Genomic DNA, 16,231 nt, shown 5'->3' with positions numbered 1-16,231 from the left:
TACTTCACTAGCTAAGATTATCTACTACGGTAATGATAACTATATTCAGTCCTGGAGACTCGGAATCACGTACAAAAAATAGCTTACGTCATTGTGTGCATAATTCAGAGTGCAGGTGGCGGATGTACGTCAGATCACGTGCCTTAGAAGGCTGTTTGTTGATCCTCACTGGCTTTCATCATCACGACTTATCTATTATCTTCCTGCATCACCACGCCTGTATACCATCGATATACAATCTCTACTTGGTTCAAGCAGACTTGGGTTGATTGTCGAGGTCAGCTTAAGCATTCTTCTCAGTCTTTGGCTGCTAGTGAGGTGGCTTCACTTGCTACGTCCGCCCCTCCTGTTGCCCTGGATACCAGTCTACGCGACTTCCACCTTTGACAACATTCAACACTCCATTTTTGGTTTATTCATTTTACAATTATTCAAGCACACATTTTTGCTGCACGCAGTCTCTTAGCAATCAGTGCATCTCCCCCATCTGCCCCTAGGCTCCCCGCACGGACTTGTTTGAATTTACATTCAGGTTTTTGACCTCTCCGTGAGGTGATCGTGTCATCAATCATGGACGAGTTTGACTATTTGTCTCCGGACTTTGACCTCAACTCCCTCACAATACCTCGCCTCCGATCAATCCTTGTCAACCACGATGTCCCCTATCCTGCATCCGCTAAGAAGGCCCAGCTTATCCGGATCCTGGAAGAGGAAGTTCTGCCACAAGCGAGAAAGCTGCTCCGCGAGCGTGATCGAGTGAGAAGGACCAGTGAAGGAATCACAAATATGCCGAGTCGCGAAGCCTTAGTGGCTAGTGAGTACGAATACGAACAAGAGCGCCCCGCACCAACGCCTTCAACTACTGGGCGACGTGGTCGATCAAGAGTGAGCACGCGCGCATCAACAGCCGATACTGAAGTCAGCGCCACCGCGACCCCATCTTCAAAACGCACCGGCACTAGGTCGCAGAGGCGATCTCAGAAGCCCGAGGCCGAACCAATCGATGAATACCCTGCGACTCCCGTGGCTTCTACTGCTCGTACACCCCGCGCATCTACGGTTGGTAAATCTCGCCGAAGGGATATAACCCCTACTGCTCAGCAGGAGCCTCTAGTCTCGCCAGTAAAAACGGAGCCTCGGGATGAGAGTATTTTCACGGATGACAACCCATTCCAGAGTGGAAGCTCTCCGGCTGCCTTCGAGTTGAGGAAGTCTGGAGGTATAAGCTCAGAACGCAAAAGGAACAGCAACGTACGACACTCGATCGCAAAGTCTCCCAACAAGGACTCAAGGCCACGCAAGTCTGAAACACCGACGTATATAAAGCACGAGGATGATTTTGATGCAACTCAGTCCCTGATCGGCTCTGCCAGAAAGGAACTTGAGTATACCTCTTATGAGCAAGACGATACGGATAGCGATGTTGGCGAAGAATTTACACCGGACGAACAGTTGGCATTGGAAAGAGCGCAAGCAGACCTGATGTACCCCCCGAAACCGCGCAAACGACAGTCAAAGCCGGGGCCAGTCACCAGGTCCATTCCTTGGTTAATCATTATTTCGTTGTTCACAAGTTTTGGTGCCTGGTGGCGAAAGGAAAAGGTCGAGATAGGTTATTGTGGAATCGGAAAGCCTACATGGTCGTTGGCCGAGACGAAGGTACCGGAATGGGCCAGTGTGATCGAACCCCAATGTGAGCCGTGCCCGGCGCATGCGTTCTGCTACCCGAACTTCGAGGCTCGATGTGAACACGACTTCATCCTGACCCCTCATCCTTTGTCTCTTGGGGGCCTCGTTCCCCTTGCTCCGACCTGTGAACCAGACAGCGAGAAGGCACGCCGCGTCAAGGCTGTCGCTGATAAGGCAGTAGAAGCACTCCGGGATCGCAGGGCGCAATGGGAATGCGGCCAGGTCTCTGAGAGCGACAGTCTTTCTGCAGGTCCTGACATTACCGAGACTGACCTCAAGGAAGAAGTGGGCAGGAAGCGCCGTAAAGGAATGAGCGATACGGAATTTGATGACCTGTGGAAAGGAGCACTTGGCGAGATCATTGCAAAGGAGGAGGTAGTGGCTAAGACAGTCCCGTAAGTTGTCTTGATTCATTATTCTTGAGGGATATGCTGGCGCCCACCCAAAACGCAATCGACAGGCATTGAGGACGATTTTTCTGACGTGTATGCATGAACTAACAGAATCGACAACACCATTACAGATCATCGTCTGTCCTTACCCTCACATCCACCTCCGTCGCCCGCCTCCCCCTCACTTGCGCCCTTCGCCGCTACGTCAGGCTCTCTCTCCTCGCGTATCGACTCCCTCTTTCAATTTTGATTTCATGCATCGTTGCTGCAGCTTACGGCCGCTCTCGAGTACTAGCCCGCCGTTCTGATCTCGCTCGTGTGCCTGAGTTGGTGGCCACAACCCTAGACCGCCTCGCAACCCAGGCAGCTTTGCATGCGCGCGGCCAAGCCCATGAACCTTACATCCCAATCGGACAGCTGCGCGATGACGTACTCCGATCAGAACTGCGAGGCAACCGGCGTGAGGAGATCTGGAAACGTGTCCGCAATGTCGTTGAAGGTAACGCTAACATTCGAGCTGCAGTCCGAGAAGGCCGCGGTGGCGATGTTGCACGCGTCTGGGAATGGGTTGGAGGGATCAGCAGTGTCAACAAGCAGCTTGAAGAAAGCGGCAAGTCGAGAGAAAACGACAAAGCGCACTTTTCACCACTCTCCAGCTCAGAGGACCGCTCTCCGCTTCGTCTCGAGGCTTCGTCAGGGTCAGGTCAGAGAGACGTTGCCCGCAAATGGGACGAGGGCAGGGCGATCTACTGATCTTAATCGATCTGATCGAGATCGTCAGCTTTTGATTTGACGAATTTACGACCGTGGTTTAACATTTGACATTGCGCCTTTTGCTCGTAGGAGTTGGATTTGTTTCTGCCAGTTTCCAATGAGTTTGTGCCGCTTCGGCCGAGCCCTGCTATTATTCTCTTCGACCGTATATGAGTTTTGTCCTTGGATTCCGAAATGGAATAGAGATGTCCAATATTACCCCAACCTCCTCAAACGGAAGCTAGTTACGTATGACTCGGTAATATATCTTGCATCCTAAAGCTCCCAAGAGCAATATTACCGTCCCTGTCAACCCCCAGTCCATTTCTCATCTCTCACTTCCCTACGTACCAGTGACACATTCGAGACCTTTCTGTATGAGTTAGATCATATCCCGATCGAGACCGTTCATTGATCACCGGTAAACAAAGACCTAGGCCTAGCCTTTGTCAAGTTCTGCAGACATGCAGTGGTTGGCACTGGCAGATCCTCGATTGCCGTCGTCGGTCGAGCTCAAGTCGCTCAACCGTCAATAAGGTACGTAACCCCCTCCAGTCTTGCATTGGCATTAACATTCCAGACCCACCTGCAATTTCTTTTCCGGCAGCCTGCGGCTACTCAGCGTATCAGAAGCCTCGGATTTTACATCCGTGTTGTTTATTAACTCACTTCGGCTTGTCAGGGGGTGCGTTGACTAGCGTTTCTTAGTGTATCACCGCTTCTTGGTGTGATACTACTAATGAATAGGATATGCAGGGGATACGTCCGGACCCTCTACCCCGTCGGGGCTGTGCATTTCCGAGGGCGAGGAGCGGCGTGGGGGGTTCTACTGTCAGTGTCAGACAGGCTGGATGGGGATCGGATGGGGACGGGGACGGGGACGGGGAAGTTGGGAACTACTGTCTCTCTTCAGACTATTATGCAGCGAGCGAAAGGACATTTCGGAGCTGAATGTGTCTGCATAGTTGATGCGTATCCCCATCCCTTCTTTCGCGGCATGAGCTGTGGCTCCAGGTAGTTGGAGGAAGCTGCGTCTCTGCCTTTGGCTTGTTGCAACAACAGACAACAACAAGAGCAATTGCGATCTGGAGAATGCATACCTAGGTAAGGATCGTCATAAGATCTACGTCAAGAGGTACCTATGATGGCTCGTTTGAACAGCAAGACAGAAAAGGGGCGTGGCTTATCAAGACCAAGATAGGAAAGGTCTTTGGGTTTCACTCTAGAACATTGCATTTATCTCTACAGTTCGAGAAGTAAGTACTTGCTTATACTCTTTGTATCTACCTGGGTAGTGTGATTGAAATGTTGTTACCGAACGTAGAGATATAGTCATCGTGTTCGTTTTAGTATTGATAACAAAGGTAGGGTTGAATTGAAGAGGCCCCTGGGTGGCATGTTTAGTTAAACCCATTCCGACGAAGAGAACAAATAGCAGGCAAGATGAGGCTGCTACTGGCAGTTCTGCTTCAGAATCTAAATGACTATGGTGTGCACATTTATTCATGTATATGCACATGTAGTGGTCAACGGCTACCCTCGGGGTCAACAGAGGCAACCCACCCACTGTGACTGCAGCAGTGCAGCAATATCGGCGCCTCCGTATAAGGCAAATTCCCACCCACAATCGACCATCGATCACACCGGCGCGGCAGATCCGGCATGGTATGGTAGGGCATGGCTAATCGCCCAGGACATATCCCTCAAAAAGGCACAAGATCCCCCCTCGTCTTCTTCACGTCGAGGCCAAAAAAAAAAAACCAACGCGGCAACGCCTGACTCGACCGAGATTGGCCTTGTTGATTCTGCTGATGGGGTGCTGGGAGAATGCTGTATGGGCGTTGGCAGCTTGCAGAGTTCAGACTTAACCTGATATAGTACTTCCGGCGGCCATCCACTTCTTCTAGCCCTTGCCACTGCAGTCAGCCAATCATGAGCACCGGATGTCTAGATCCTGTCCATGTTTCTGCGCTTGGGGTCCACTTCGATGAGGGATTGCGTCTGCATGAGATGTGTCTGGTTGAGCGAATGGCATGTAGATATGTGGGTACGCTTTGCTGTGGGAGGAATATGATGAGGGGTTTCGACGCTGGGACGGGATATGGATGGGCTTAGCACTGACGTATTCGGTCTTGGGAGTTAGAACTTGGAAGGGCACAGGAACGCACAGGGTTCCCTAGTCTTGGGGTGGCTTCTCGTGCAGAAAGGCATTTTCCGAAAAGGTACTTTGTCGATGTCATTGGGATGCTTTACTGATTCTTGGCAGCACGGTTTAGACGGCCGTAAGATCCGATGAGCTGGCACTGTTATGCAGAATATCAAAGTCCTTTATCATGTGGAACACGACGAGGTCAACAGTTGGGGACACCCGTGAGCTGTAATGATTGTTGCCGACTAGACATCAGACCTCGTAGTTATAAGTGTCTTGAGGATTGTCGAACGCTATACTCCAAGACGTTCCATCACCGATCACCTCTTTTCAAGCAGCTCTCAAGCCCATGTAATAGTAAGTTGGGGATGTCAACTCGTCATGCCTTCTCCTATAAATATCCTTGGGCTCCCCGTGTCCAAGATCCCTCTGATCACAGGAATAAGCCGGCTGCATGCTCTGGGATTGGCTCCAACAGCACGGAACGGTAGGTCTTTCGCGACGTGCTAAGCAACTCTCCGCCGACTACTCCCTTTACTGAGAGATAACAAATAACTCTGCGTGACCCAGGCGTTAGAGGCTACACGTGGGTTAGCTGACCAGTATCACAAATGTGCTGCTCAAGCAATACAGTTACTCAGAACTGCGGCCTGGGGGTGAGCAATTGTCGATGCCATCGCTCGAAGCTGTCACGGCTCATAGCGGTGTAAATCGGATACCGCGCGGTTATTGCAGCAAAGCTTGCCAGAACCAGCTCCGTTCGAGGCTGATAAGTATAGCATAGCTTATTACTTAATGAATCCATCAGCAGAGGGTCCACTGTACTATACTTCCATGGGAGTTCATACGGTCTCACTGAGTCAAGGTCCATTCATGGACTGGGAATCTGGGAGATCAGTCATGCAAGACATGCTACCGGCGGCCAGTTTCTCTCGGTGCGATATTGTCTTGCGCCAGAGCACGCCTTTCCATACTCGTTATTCAATGTATTCAGGTGTACCTGTAACGTCTATTTCCGCCAGACGGATCTCCGTGCATCACTGCATGAGCCTGTGCCGGCTTCGCGGATTGTCCTGTGGAGAAACTCTTCGGGTGGAACACAGGAAACATCGTTGCTGCTCTCTCGTGCAGACCATTATTCCTCAAGTACGCAGAGATATGATCGGTGAACTGCCGGCTGTGCCTTTTCCGGGAGTTTCGTGAAAGTACCCTGCCCACTGGCATATTGCACAGCATCAGGTTTCCCTTCTCTCGACCTTACGGCGTACGCGCGGTCTGTAGCTGTCGGGGACAACCGCCGCAGTTTTCCAGTTTAACTACCTTCCTCGGCCTAACTCATGACTGATCCTGCTAATTTCCTCCCATGCGACGTGTGGCCGGCTAAACCTGCTCGATTTCACTTGTTCTGCGAGGGAAGCGCCCTGTGCAATCCGCTTGTCTTACCTGTTGTAGCACCCTGAAGAGCCACCTCCAATGTTTTATGGCTTGCGACGAGGAATTCATGACAACGAGGCCAAGGCTTCCGTGCAAAAAGCTGCAAGGCAGGGGGTTGTACTTGTCGGGGAACAGTATGAGGTGATGCAACCTGATTGACATGACTGATGAGGGGTGCTGGAGGCGTTGGAACGGCGCGGAGTGAAATTACGCGCAAGGTCTCATGCAGCATGTTTTCGTATCAGTAATTCTCTCTCCAAGATCCCACTAACTATAAGACGTATGCGCTAGTTGGTGAATGAGTATTGGCAATGTGGCATCCATCCGGTCACCAACCCTGTAGTCTCTAGTGGTATGTAGGTAGTTTAGTAGTCCAATTCAAGAAAGAGCAGGAATTGGTTATAATTCGCGTTGTCCTTTATTCAGCTCTCTCGCGCAACTGTACTGTATGAGGAGGACCATCACGTGATTGAGGTGGTAACTGATGAGTGCAGACCGCAACTCCACTCCAGCCCCTCAGGACGACAGAGACGCACCGAATCGAATCCACCTTGTTTGAGATTGCTAGTGATCACTCCGGAGTCTGAGGGCAAAAGGGGCAGAGCCATCAATATCCATCTCACGCTTCGATGCCTTTTCACATGTATTTCCAGCTCGGTCAGTCTGATGGCTCGAATTGGGCGATGAAACAAAACACCAACATCTTCTCAAAACGCTCGTGTTTTTCACCCGGCATCGTACTAGTACCTCCTGGCGCACCGCAAGCATCATCGATTTAAACAGCTGAAAATAACAATGACCGGCATCAGAAGGATCTTGGGCAACCACATCTAAGCGGGCTCTTGGTGAGCAATTGGCGCCTACGTCCCCGCCGGCTCCAGACGACTCAGAGCCTATCAAGTCTTCCGGGTACTATATCCGGGGAAGGCGCCGTATGACATTCGCTCGGGATGCAAGCATTAGCTCGTGTGTGGCCACATACCAGACATTCGAAGGCATCATGAAAAAGAAAAATTTCGACCAGGTAACACGGGCAAGATTTCGAGTTGTCTAGACGATGGCCTAAAGCATGCATTGCAGCAATTAGAGGCGAACACTTGATAGGGAAGCAAGATGATTGAAGACTGGGAGAGCATCGTTAACCATGGTCGGTAAGGGTGGTATGCACGGCTCGTTGTCCACTGAAAGAGGCTGCTTTGCAACGGCTCGATCCAATGTCCATATATATCGCCGTCAGAATTTTTGGAACAGCCTTTGTCCTCGAAAAACTTTGCTTGAGGCTTGAGCGTTGATCTTCCTGCTAAGGTGATCGGAGCGTTGGCATCATCGGCGCCTGAGTCCTGACAACGCTCCTCAAGCGCTCAATCTCGTCGATAGAACCCACCCAAAGGCCCTTCAGGTTTGATCGTGGGAGGCGCGACCCCCACCCAGAGCCAGAACAGCCCGACAGAGCCAGGAGTGTTTGGCTTAAGCAGCAAGCTCCAACCTTCCTCTGCCAGAGCCTCCAAGAATCGCCTGCGACCTGCAAGGTTCCTTCGTCTCTCTCCGCCCGCCCGCTTACTGAGCTGTACCTGGTCCTTGAGACAGCCCGTGACCCTGAGGCACTGACTGGCCGAGCCATTTGACGCCCGTTGAAGCTGTCTTGCTTCGCTTCTCTCTTTCTAGGAAGCCATCTTGCCGGATTGGCTGTCAGTTTTCTGAGCTGTCCTGATCGGTCGTGATCGTCTCGCAAGCTTGTTCCGCCCATTCCAACACAAAAGTTTGGCCAGCCGCTGTGACGGATCACCCCTCATACCCACTCTCGCCTGCCCCTCTGTTACCTCTCCATTATTATCATTATTATTGCTGTCATAACGTCTCTGTATGTGGTGCCCACGCGCAATTGCACTCTGCACAATCTGGTCCTTGGCCAACTTATCTCTAACCTTTGGCAGTTCTGGCTGGAAATGCTAATCGTGACTGTCTCCAGCTAAATGCACCGTCTCCAGGAGAGCATGCCGTTTAGAACATCAGCGCCAGGTTGTTGATTCTTCCTTCAAATCTTTTTTTTTTCGACTTTCTATTCATTTTTTCCTCTCTCTTTTGCTATACCGTTTTATACCCAACCGTCTTCGTTTGCTACCATATTGTGACTATGGCCGACCAACTACCGAGGCATAATTTTCGACTGATTGCCCCAAGGACGGGAACTGAGCCTCCAACGGCAAGTCGCTCGCCCGATGAAAACAAGACAAAGCGAGCCACCACTGCGTGTGGTGAATGTAAACATCGCCGGACAAAGGTAACCTAGACTTTCTACTCCATTGGACCGTTTTTGGATTACTTGAACCGCTTCCTTCCTGCGTTGTGTTGGGCCTACTCCGGGAGCCACCCATGGCATACCCTACCCTAGACTCCGGAATCATCACTAACATGATTTGTACCCTATCTCTAGTGCTTTACCGAAGAACCTGGGGGCCCGTGTACTGAGTGTAAGTTCCATAACAGGGAATGTATAATCGACGAGATGGCAGACAAACGTCGAAAGGTAGCCGCTCGGGAAACGGAGGAAAATTTGAAGAAGACTCAGAGAGAGCTCGAGAGGTGCCGGCTAGAGCGTGACCACCTCCAGCACGCGTTGACGGACTGGGCAACATTTGCCCACTTTCTCGTCTCCGCCATACGATACTGCCCTATCTCAGAGGTTCACAATCTCATTGGACTCGCTCGAGCAGACTCCTCGAACAGGGAAATCTATATGTTCTGTACGCAGTTTGCACATTTGTACCCTCAGTCGAACCTCCGTCATCCTTTCGAGCCACAATTCATGGACGGTATGGACGGTGTGGATGGCGTTCATATGGATGGCGTCGATGGTGTGGACGACGAAGATGGAACGCCGGGTAGATATGGACCCCGGCATTAGGCGCGAGTCACCCTTATTGTCGTCTGATCTCAAACTCTATCGCTTGACCATGAAGCTCTCCTAGCTCCTCGCGATAAAGGTCGAAGAATTCGGCCGCGATTCTCTATCACCCTTACTGGCTCCGGCAGCGATCTGCCTAGTCTCCGTCAAGACGATGGACATTATCAAGAATTCGGAACCAACACAGCAGCCATGCCATAGGCCCAGGAACAGGCACTTGGGACATAACCTAGGGTCAAGTCCTGGTATTTTGCCCCAAGAAAGAGAAGCTACACCCGAACATTTCCACTCTAGATGTTGCACTACGTTTTAGGGCAGAGCATCTGAGTCAGAGTATCTTTGCATCAACTCCATTTACAGCCTTGCATGTTATACGATCAGTTTCTACGTTATGCTGTTGTCTTTGCTGGTATCAACCCTCGTGTCCTAGGTTCTCTAGTTCAGTGTCCTCTTGTGCTTGCTGCAAGCGAAGTAGAGTTAAAGGTGTTATTATTCTATATTCGATGGTCTAGTTCACTCATCCATCCATCGGAAAACGCCCGAAGGCCCTTTTCCGCCATCTGTCACCGTGGTGTGGCCCTGCCGAGTTCATGATTGATATATCCTGCTCGATGGGCCTGCATCGGGCCGAGTCGTGTGCCTCTCTGCCTCTCTCTGCCGGCCGGTCGGTGGAGACCGATAGTCTCCAAATCTCCAACCCCGCACGTCCAAGACTCGTTGGCCCCAGACTAGCAAATGACTCAAATCCGTTCGACTGTCGGATTCTTCTCCTTCCCTTTCTCGCATGCTTCTAGCCCTGTCGCCCCAGTCCGTTTTCCTGTTTGATCTGTCACAACGGAAGTTAGCCGTGGGGACGCGCGGGCAATACCTAATGGCTAGTACCCTTGTGGCGCATGCCGGCCTTCAACTCTCTTCTAGGACGGAGAACACCAACGATGCGATTTCTCAAGAAGATGCACCTCGCGCAGGACGGAAAAGGAAGTCTTCAGACCCCGTGACCAACAAAAGTAAAGCCGAACGCCAAAAGATCACAAGAGCTTGCGATAGCTGCAAGGAGAAGAAGACTCGCTGTACGGGGACACTGCCCTGTGGAAGATGTACGAGGTTGTCGCTCGCATGCGAATACAATGCTGCCTACTCTCGAGGACTACCTCCCGCTCCACTTCCTGCGCCCCCATCAGTGGCTGCTCGGTATTCGAGAAACCGTTCTGCGTCGCATTCTATCTCCCAGAGCCCTGGTTCCCAACGATCGCCGCCTGCCAGGGAGACATCTAGGGCTGTGAGGACTCCGCACTCACAAGCATCGCAGGCTTCTGTGGTGGTGTCGCGGCGCAACTCCCCCGATCCCGTGGCCACTGATTTTGAAGGCAACTATCTCGGGCCTGCTTCAGGCGTCTCTTTCTTGAATCGTGTTTGGCGGCGTCTGCATCAGGACGAGACGAGCGCTGTTCCGGATGAGTTGCAGCATGAATCATGGCCTAAGAACACATCGGTCTTTGAGTTTGGGGATAAGCCGTACTTGGAGTATCCAGATGCCGGCTTCATTCTCCCCACCTTTGAAAAAGCTATGGAGTTGGTGAGCATTTACTTTGATCATGCAATGGTCACATATCGTTTTCTTCACCGAGGGAGCGTTGAGGAATGGCTCCGGCAAGTGTATAACCGTAATATCTCGTCTTCGAATCTACCTACCGGACCGTTGGTCGCTCGAACTGCAATAGTCCTGATGATTTTCGCAATGGGCACTTTGCATGAAGAACAGAGACAGGGGAATCAAGCAGAGAGCTGGAGTGGAAGGTAAGCAGTCATGTTCGAGCCACCCTTCATCATCATCTGGTTAATATCTGCAGTGAACGGTGGTATGCAGCATCGCGACGTGTACTTTCGATGGAATTCGGACCACCGCGTCTTGAGACCGTCCAGGCACGACTGGGACAGTGTCTTTACCTGCTTTCTTCTTCGCGAGCCAATGAATGCTGGTATACATTCGGAACTGCGGTACAGTTGGTCACAGCGATTGGGTTGCACCGAAAGTGTGCCCCTAAGATGTCCAAGAAGGGGACCACATACTTGGAAAGAGAGCTCCGCAAGCGAATTTTATGGAGCGCTTACACTTTAGACAAATATCTCAACGTTATATTCGGGCGGCCTCGGTTATTACATGATGAAGACATCGACCAAGAGCTTCCGGATGAGGTGAATGATGAAGATATTCTACAAGATGACCCGGCCATGCGACTGGGAACGGCAGATTCTATGATGATCGCATCTGTTTTGCATTTTAGGTTCGTCTATTTCAAGCATTATTTTCAATGTCGATGCTAACGATGCAGACTTGGGCGGATACTTGGCGAAATCTCGAGGCAATTCTATACAGTCAATCCCATACTCCGAGAGTCGCCTTTTGAAGCCGCTGTGCGCATTACTTCAGACCTTGAGAAGTGGAAGAAGACAACTCCACCACTATTCAATAGTGTTCGTCCGACGAGTCTCATTCCGCCATTATGCAGACAGAGCCAGGTCCTGCAGCTAGCATATTGTCATGCCATGATACACGCCACTCGATCATTTCTTTTGAATGATTTCACCGATCTCAGCCGTCGGCCAGCAGTCCCTCATCCCACCGTGACCACGCATATAAGCAAATGCCTTGAGGCTGCGGAGCACGTCATCAAGTTAGTGGACAATCTAGCAAAGCAAGGAACCCTTATCCAGTCTTTCTGGTTCACGCACCACGTCTGTTTCTGCGCGATTGTTGTGGTTTATATCTACACGATCCAGCAGCACCGAATATCGTCGTCATTGGAACCCGTGGAACTGGAAAGCAACCGCGTACGGTCACTGTTCAGTCTTGCAGAGCAATGTCAACAATATCTGGCGGAAGCGACGCGCAGAAACTGTCCTAGCCGCCGCTACGGTATCATTCTCGAGGAAACCAGACTAGAGGTGCACAAGCAACTTGGAACACAGTTCACCGAGCGTCCTCCTATGAACCCTCCAGAACAGACCCAGGATGTAGCTGCCAGAGGAGGCGCGATCTCCGAGCAAGGCCCAATGAACCCACCCGAGGCAACCGATGCAGTTCCCTTTTCATCTTCTGTTAACTACGATAGCAGTTTCCAACCATCGAGTTTTCCGGATGAGCCCATTGGGTTGGGCGATGCTGGACTTTTGGACAATTTTGAAGGCTCCATGTGGTGGACCCAACTGGATACATGGGTGAGATTTTCCGTACGTCTTTTGAGAACCTTCTTACTTACTGACCACAGGCCTTTACCAACTTGCCTAATGATCCCTTTCAGTTCTCTTTCTAAGTGTATGATGATATGGCCTACTTACTACCGCACCCAATACCCTAGAATCCAACAAGCTATCTAGCTCGCTCCTATAAGTATCCTGGAGTATATCTGCGTAGAAACTCCCCTTTTGAGCTTGAATGATCTGTTGATCCTGCCATGTCGGATACTTTTCCGAGCACCCACCTCCGCAGTCAGACGAGCCGATTTGACCCCGGATAACCAGCATTCTTTGCCGATCTCATCGATGGGTTAGTATTGAACTATTTAAATGCCGTGCTCGCTGTAGGAAACTACCAATGCAAATGCAACCACAACCACCATGTTGTCTACACTTCTCCCTCAAGCACCAACCCACATCGGCAAGCTGCCCTATGACAAGGAGGATGTGCCCACCGAGCAAGCGGAAGCTCTGACAGTCGACCAGCTTGTCCGCCACCGCGCCTCTCTTGGCCCGGCTCAGCCGGTTGTCTACTATCCTCGAACTGGCATCGAATACTCCGAGTTCCCCCTTCAGCAACTCGACCTCTTCGCCTTCCGTGTTGCCAACATCCTAGCCGAGATCGTTCCCCCACGACTGTCGTCGTCAAAGACACCAACCGTCATTGCGCTGCTAGGCCCTTCCGACCTAAACTACCTTGTTCTGCTCCTCGCATTGACAAAGCTCGGTCATTCCGGCTTACTGCTCTCGACCAGAATCTCAGTCGAGGCTCATGTCTCTCTGGTGGAAAGAACCAACGCACAGCATGTCTTCGTCCACAGCTCTCTTAAAGACACAGCTCAAAAGGTCCAAGAGCGAGTGCCGGGTCTCCAAATCCACGATATCCCCGGTGAAGAAAGCTACGACTATCCCATCTCAGACTACACAGTCGACACAAACCTCCTCCCGCATCTGGACCCGGAAGTCGAAGCAAACTATGTGGCATGGATCATCCACTCCAGCGGCTCAACGGGACTCCCCAAGCCTATCTTCCAGACCCAGCGAGCAGCCATCAAGAACTACGCGGGGAATATGAATATGCGCGGGTTTATCACCTTGCCGTTATATCATAATCATGGTATTTGCTGCCTGTTTCGGACGATCTACTCGTGCAAGTCGCTGCATTTGTATAACCCGGGACTGCCGCTCACAAGCCAATACTTGGTTGACATTATGCGCTCGCACTCGTTTGAGATCTTTTATGGGGTTCCGTATGCGCTGAAGCTGCTTGCTGAGTCGAAGGAGGGGATTGCGGCGCTGGCGAATCTGAAAGCTGTGATGTTTGGGGGATCTTCTTGTCCGGATTCGCTGGGAGATTTACTGGTTGAAAGTGGTGTCTACTTGATCAGTCACTATGGATCGTGAGTACTCTATTTCGCATTTTCAGCTTTTTTATCATGAGGGCTTAACGCTAAATCTAACAGAACCGAAACCGGTCAACTGATGACCTCCATGCGACCTCGCGAAGATAAACGGTGGGACTGGCTCCGGCCTTCTGATGCCGTGAAGAAGTTCTTGCGTATGGAGGAGCGGTTCCCCGGTGTCTATGAGTCTGTTGTTCTGGATGGCTGGCCGTCGAAGGTCTTGTCGAACCGACCAGATGGTGCCTACGCTACCAAGGATCTATTCACCAAGCACCCTGATATGGAAGCTTACAAATACTACTCACGACTCGACGACACAATTACCCTCGTCAACGGTGAGAAAGTGATCCCGCTTGACTTGGAAGGCCGTGTCCGACAACTCAGCGTTGTAGCCGACGCTGTCGTTTTCGGCGTCGGCAAGGCGAGCATTGGGTTGGCGGTCGTTCGTGGGCCAGATGCGGCGTCGTTGACTGATGAGCAAGTGATCGAAGCCATTTGGCCGGCTGTTGAACAGGCTCACGAGTCACTGCCGGCGTACGGTCAGCTGTCGAAGAACATGGTTCGAGTTTTGCCTGCCGACACACCATATGCACGTACCGACAAGGGCACTGTTATCCGACAGGCGTTCTACCGTGACTTCAGCGAATTGATTGAGGCAGCTTATGAAGCTGATGATGCGATGACAGGCACACTGCTGCTGTCCGAGGAGGAGCTCAAGGCTTTCTTAAGGAAGGAACTCACTGAGATTGTGCCCGTCAAAGATCCTAGAGAGTTTACAGATGATGCGGATTTCTTCACGCTTGGAATGGATTCCTTGCAGGCGACGCAGCTCCGGTCTGTGCTTGTCAAGACAATCGACACGAAGCGCAATAAGTTAGGGCTAAATGTGGCTTTCGAGCATCCCTCGATCAGCTCTCTAGCTCGATACCTCTACTCCCTCAGCTCAGGGACAATCGAAGCTTCTGTCTCAATTGAAGACCAAATGGAAGCTTTGATCTCGAAATACAGTGACTTTGAACAGCACGTTTCTTCACCGAACGGGCTGAGCGGGAGATACATAGTAAGGATCCCTCATCCACCCACCACCGCACTTCATGCTAACGCAAGCAGGTCGTAACCGGCAGCACCGGCTCCCTAGGCGCCCACGTCGTCTCCAAGCTCCTCGCTTTCCCCTCCGTCCAAAAAATCTACTGCTTCGTCCGTGCCTCCTCCCCCATTGACGCCTACGGCCGCCTCCTCTCCTCCCTGCGCACCCGCCGCGTCTACGAGAAACTCTCGAGCAGCGCAAAGAACAAACTCATTGCCCTCCCCTCCGATCTCTCAGATCCCCTTCTCGGCTTGTCGTCTACGACATACAACACACTAACCTCCGAACTAACAGACATAATCCACTGCGCCTGGTCGGTGAACTTCAACCTCCACCTCTCCAGCTTCGAGCGCGACAACATAGCCGGCATCAAACATCTCGCGAATCTAGCATTAAAGGCGCAACGACCAGCACCCGCAACCCTAAACTTCTGCTCTTCCATCAGCGCCGTCGTGCGCACACCAGAGTCCATCTCGCCTATCCCCGAGAAACTACCAGAGAAGCTCGAATACGCACAGGGCATGGGCTACGCGCAGTCGAAGCTCGTCGCCGAGCACCTCTGCGTCAAAGCAGCCAAGCAAACAGGCCTGAGGGCCCGTGTTCTTCGAATCGGACAAGTAATCGGAGACTCCGAGCACGGAATCTGGAATACGACCGAGGCGATCCCGCTCATGATCCAGTCTGCGAAGACAATTGGGGCGCTGCCGAGGCTGGACGAGTGGCATCGCTGGGTCCCTGTTGATGAGGTTGCTGGGGTTGTTGTTGATGTCTCGCTGTCTTCTCAGTCATCGACTTCAGAGTCGAAAGCGGCGGGAGAAGAGTCGGAGCAGGCAGTCTTTAATATCCTCTCGCCGCATCCGTTCCACTGGACGGAGGATCTTCTTCCGCTGCTGCGTGCTTCCAAGTTGACGTTTGAGGAGTTGGCGCCGAGTGCCTGGGTTAAGAAGCTGCGCGAGTCGAATCCGGATCCTGTGTCGAATCCGCCGGTCAAGTTGGTTGATTTCTTTGCGGGGAAGTATGAGGATGATAAGCCGAAAAGGGTTGTGCAGTGGGATGTTGAGAGGACGAGGGGGGCTTCGGAGACCTTTGAGGGGGTGAAGGGGGTGGATGGAGAGGTTGTAGCGAGGATGATGGGGTATTTTCTAGGAGAGGTAGGCTGGAAGGTCTAAGTTATTGAAAGTT

At 51.7% G+C, this 16,231-nt stretch overlaps 3 protein-coding genes across 3 annotated transcripts; all 3 read left to right on the top strand.

The window, feature by feature from the left end:
• The first annotated feature begins 221 nt into the window (after nucleotides 1-221).
• Nucleotides 222-3,076, top strand: BJY04DRAFT_203202 (putative sister chromatid separation protein (Src1)). Its single transcript, XM_073713325.1, has 2 exons — nucleotides 222-2,084; nucleotides 2,213-3,076. Exons 1-2 carry the CDS (start codon nucleotides 571-573, stop codon nucleotides 2,832-2,834), a joined length of 2,136 nt encoding a protein of 711 aa, XP_073564598.1. The 5' UTR covers nucleotides 222-570; the 3' UTR covers nucleotides 2,835-3,076.
• Nucleotides 3,077-8,335: 5,259 nt separating this feature from the next.
• BJY04DRAFT_174641 (Zn(II)2Cys6 transcription factor domain-containing protein) lies at nucleotides 8,336-9,505 on the top strand. Its single transcript, XM_073709298.1, has 2 exons — nucleotides 8,336-8,698; nucleotides 8,852-9,505. The coding sequence occupies exons 1-2, from the start codon at nucleotides 8,552-8,554 to the stop codon at nucleotides 9,320-9,322; spliced, it is 618 nt and encodes a 205-aa protein (XP_073564597.1). The 5' UTR covers nucleotides 8,336-8,551; the 3' UTR covers nucleotides 9,323-9,505.
• Nucleotides 9,506-10,193: 688 nt separating this feature from the next.
• BJY04DRAFT_211812 (putative NRPS-like enzyme) lies at nucleotides 10,194-16,218 on the top strand (the record flags this gene model as incomplete). Its single annotated transcript, XM_073714454.1, has 7 exons — nucleotides 10,194-11,119; nucleotides 11,173-11,607; nucleotides 11,656-12,058; nucleotides 12,107-12,557; nucleotides 12,966-13,959; nucleotides 14,023-15,022; nucleotides 15,073-16,218. The coding sequence occupies 7 exons, from the start codon at nucleotides 10,194-10,196 to the stop codon at nucleotides 16,216-16,218; spliced, it is 5,355 nt and encodes a 1,784-aa protein (XP_073564596.1).
• Nucleotides 16,219-16,231: the final 13 nt, after the last annotated feature.

The sequence above is a fragment of the Aspergillus karnatakaensis genome (assembly GCF_047715665.1).
Source record: "Aspergillus karnatakaensis strain CBS 102800 unplaced genomic scaffold BJY04scaffold_97, whole genome shotgun sequence".
In the NCBI taxonomy this organism is placed as follows: Eukaryota; Fungi; Ascomycota; class Eurotiomycetes; order Eurotiales; family Aspergillaceae; genus Aspergillus; species Aspergillus karnatakaensis.
This window is presented reverse-complemented; position numbering and strand designations above follow the sequence as displayed.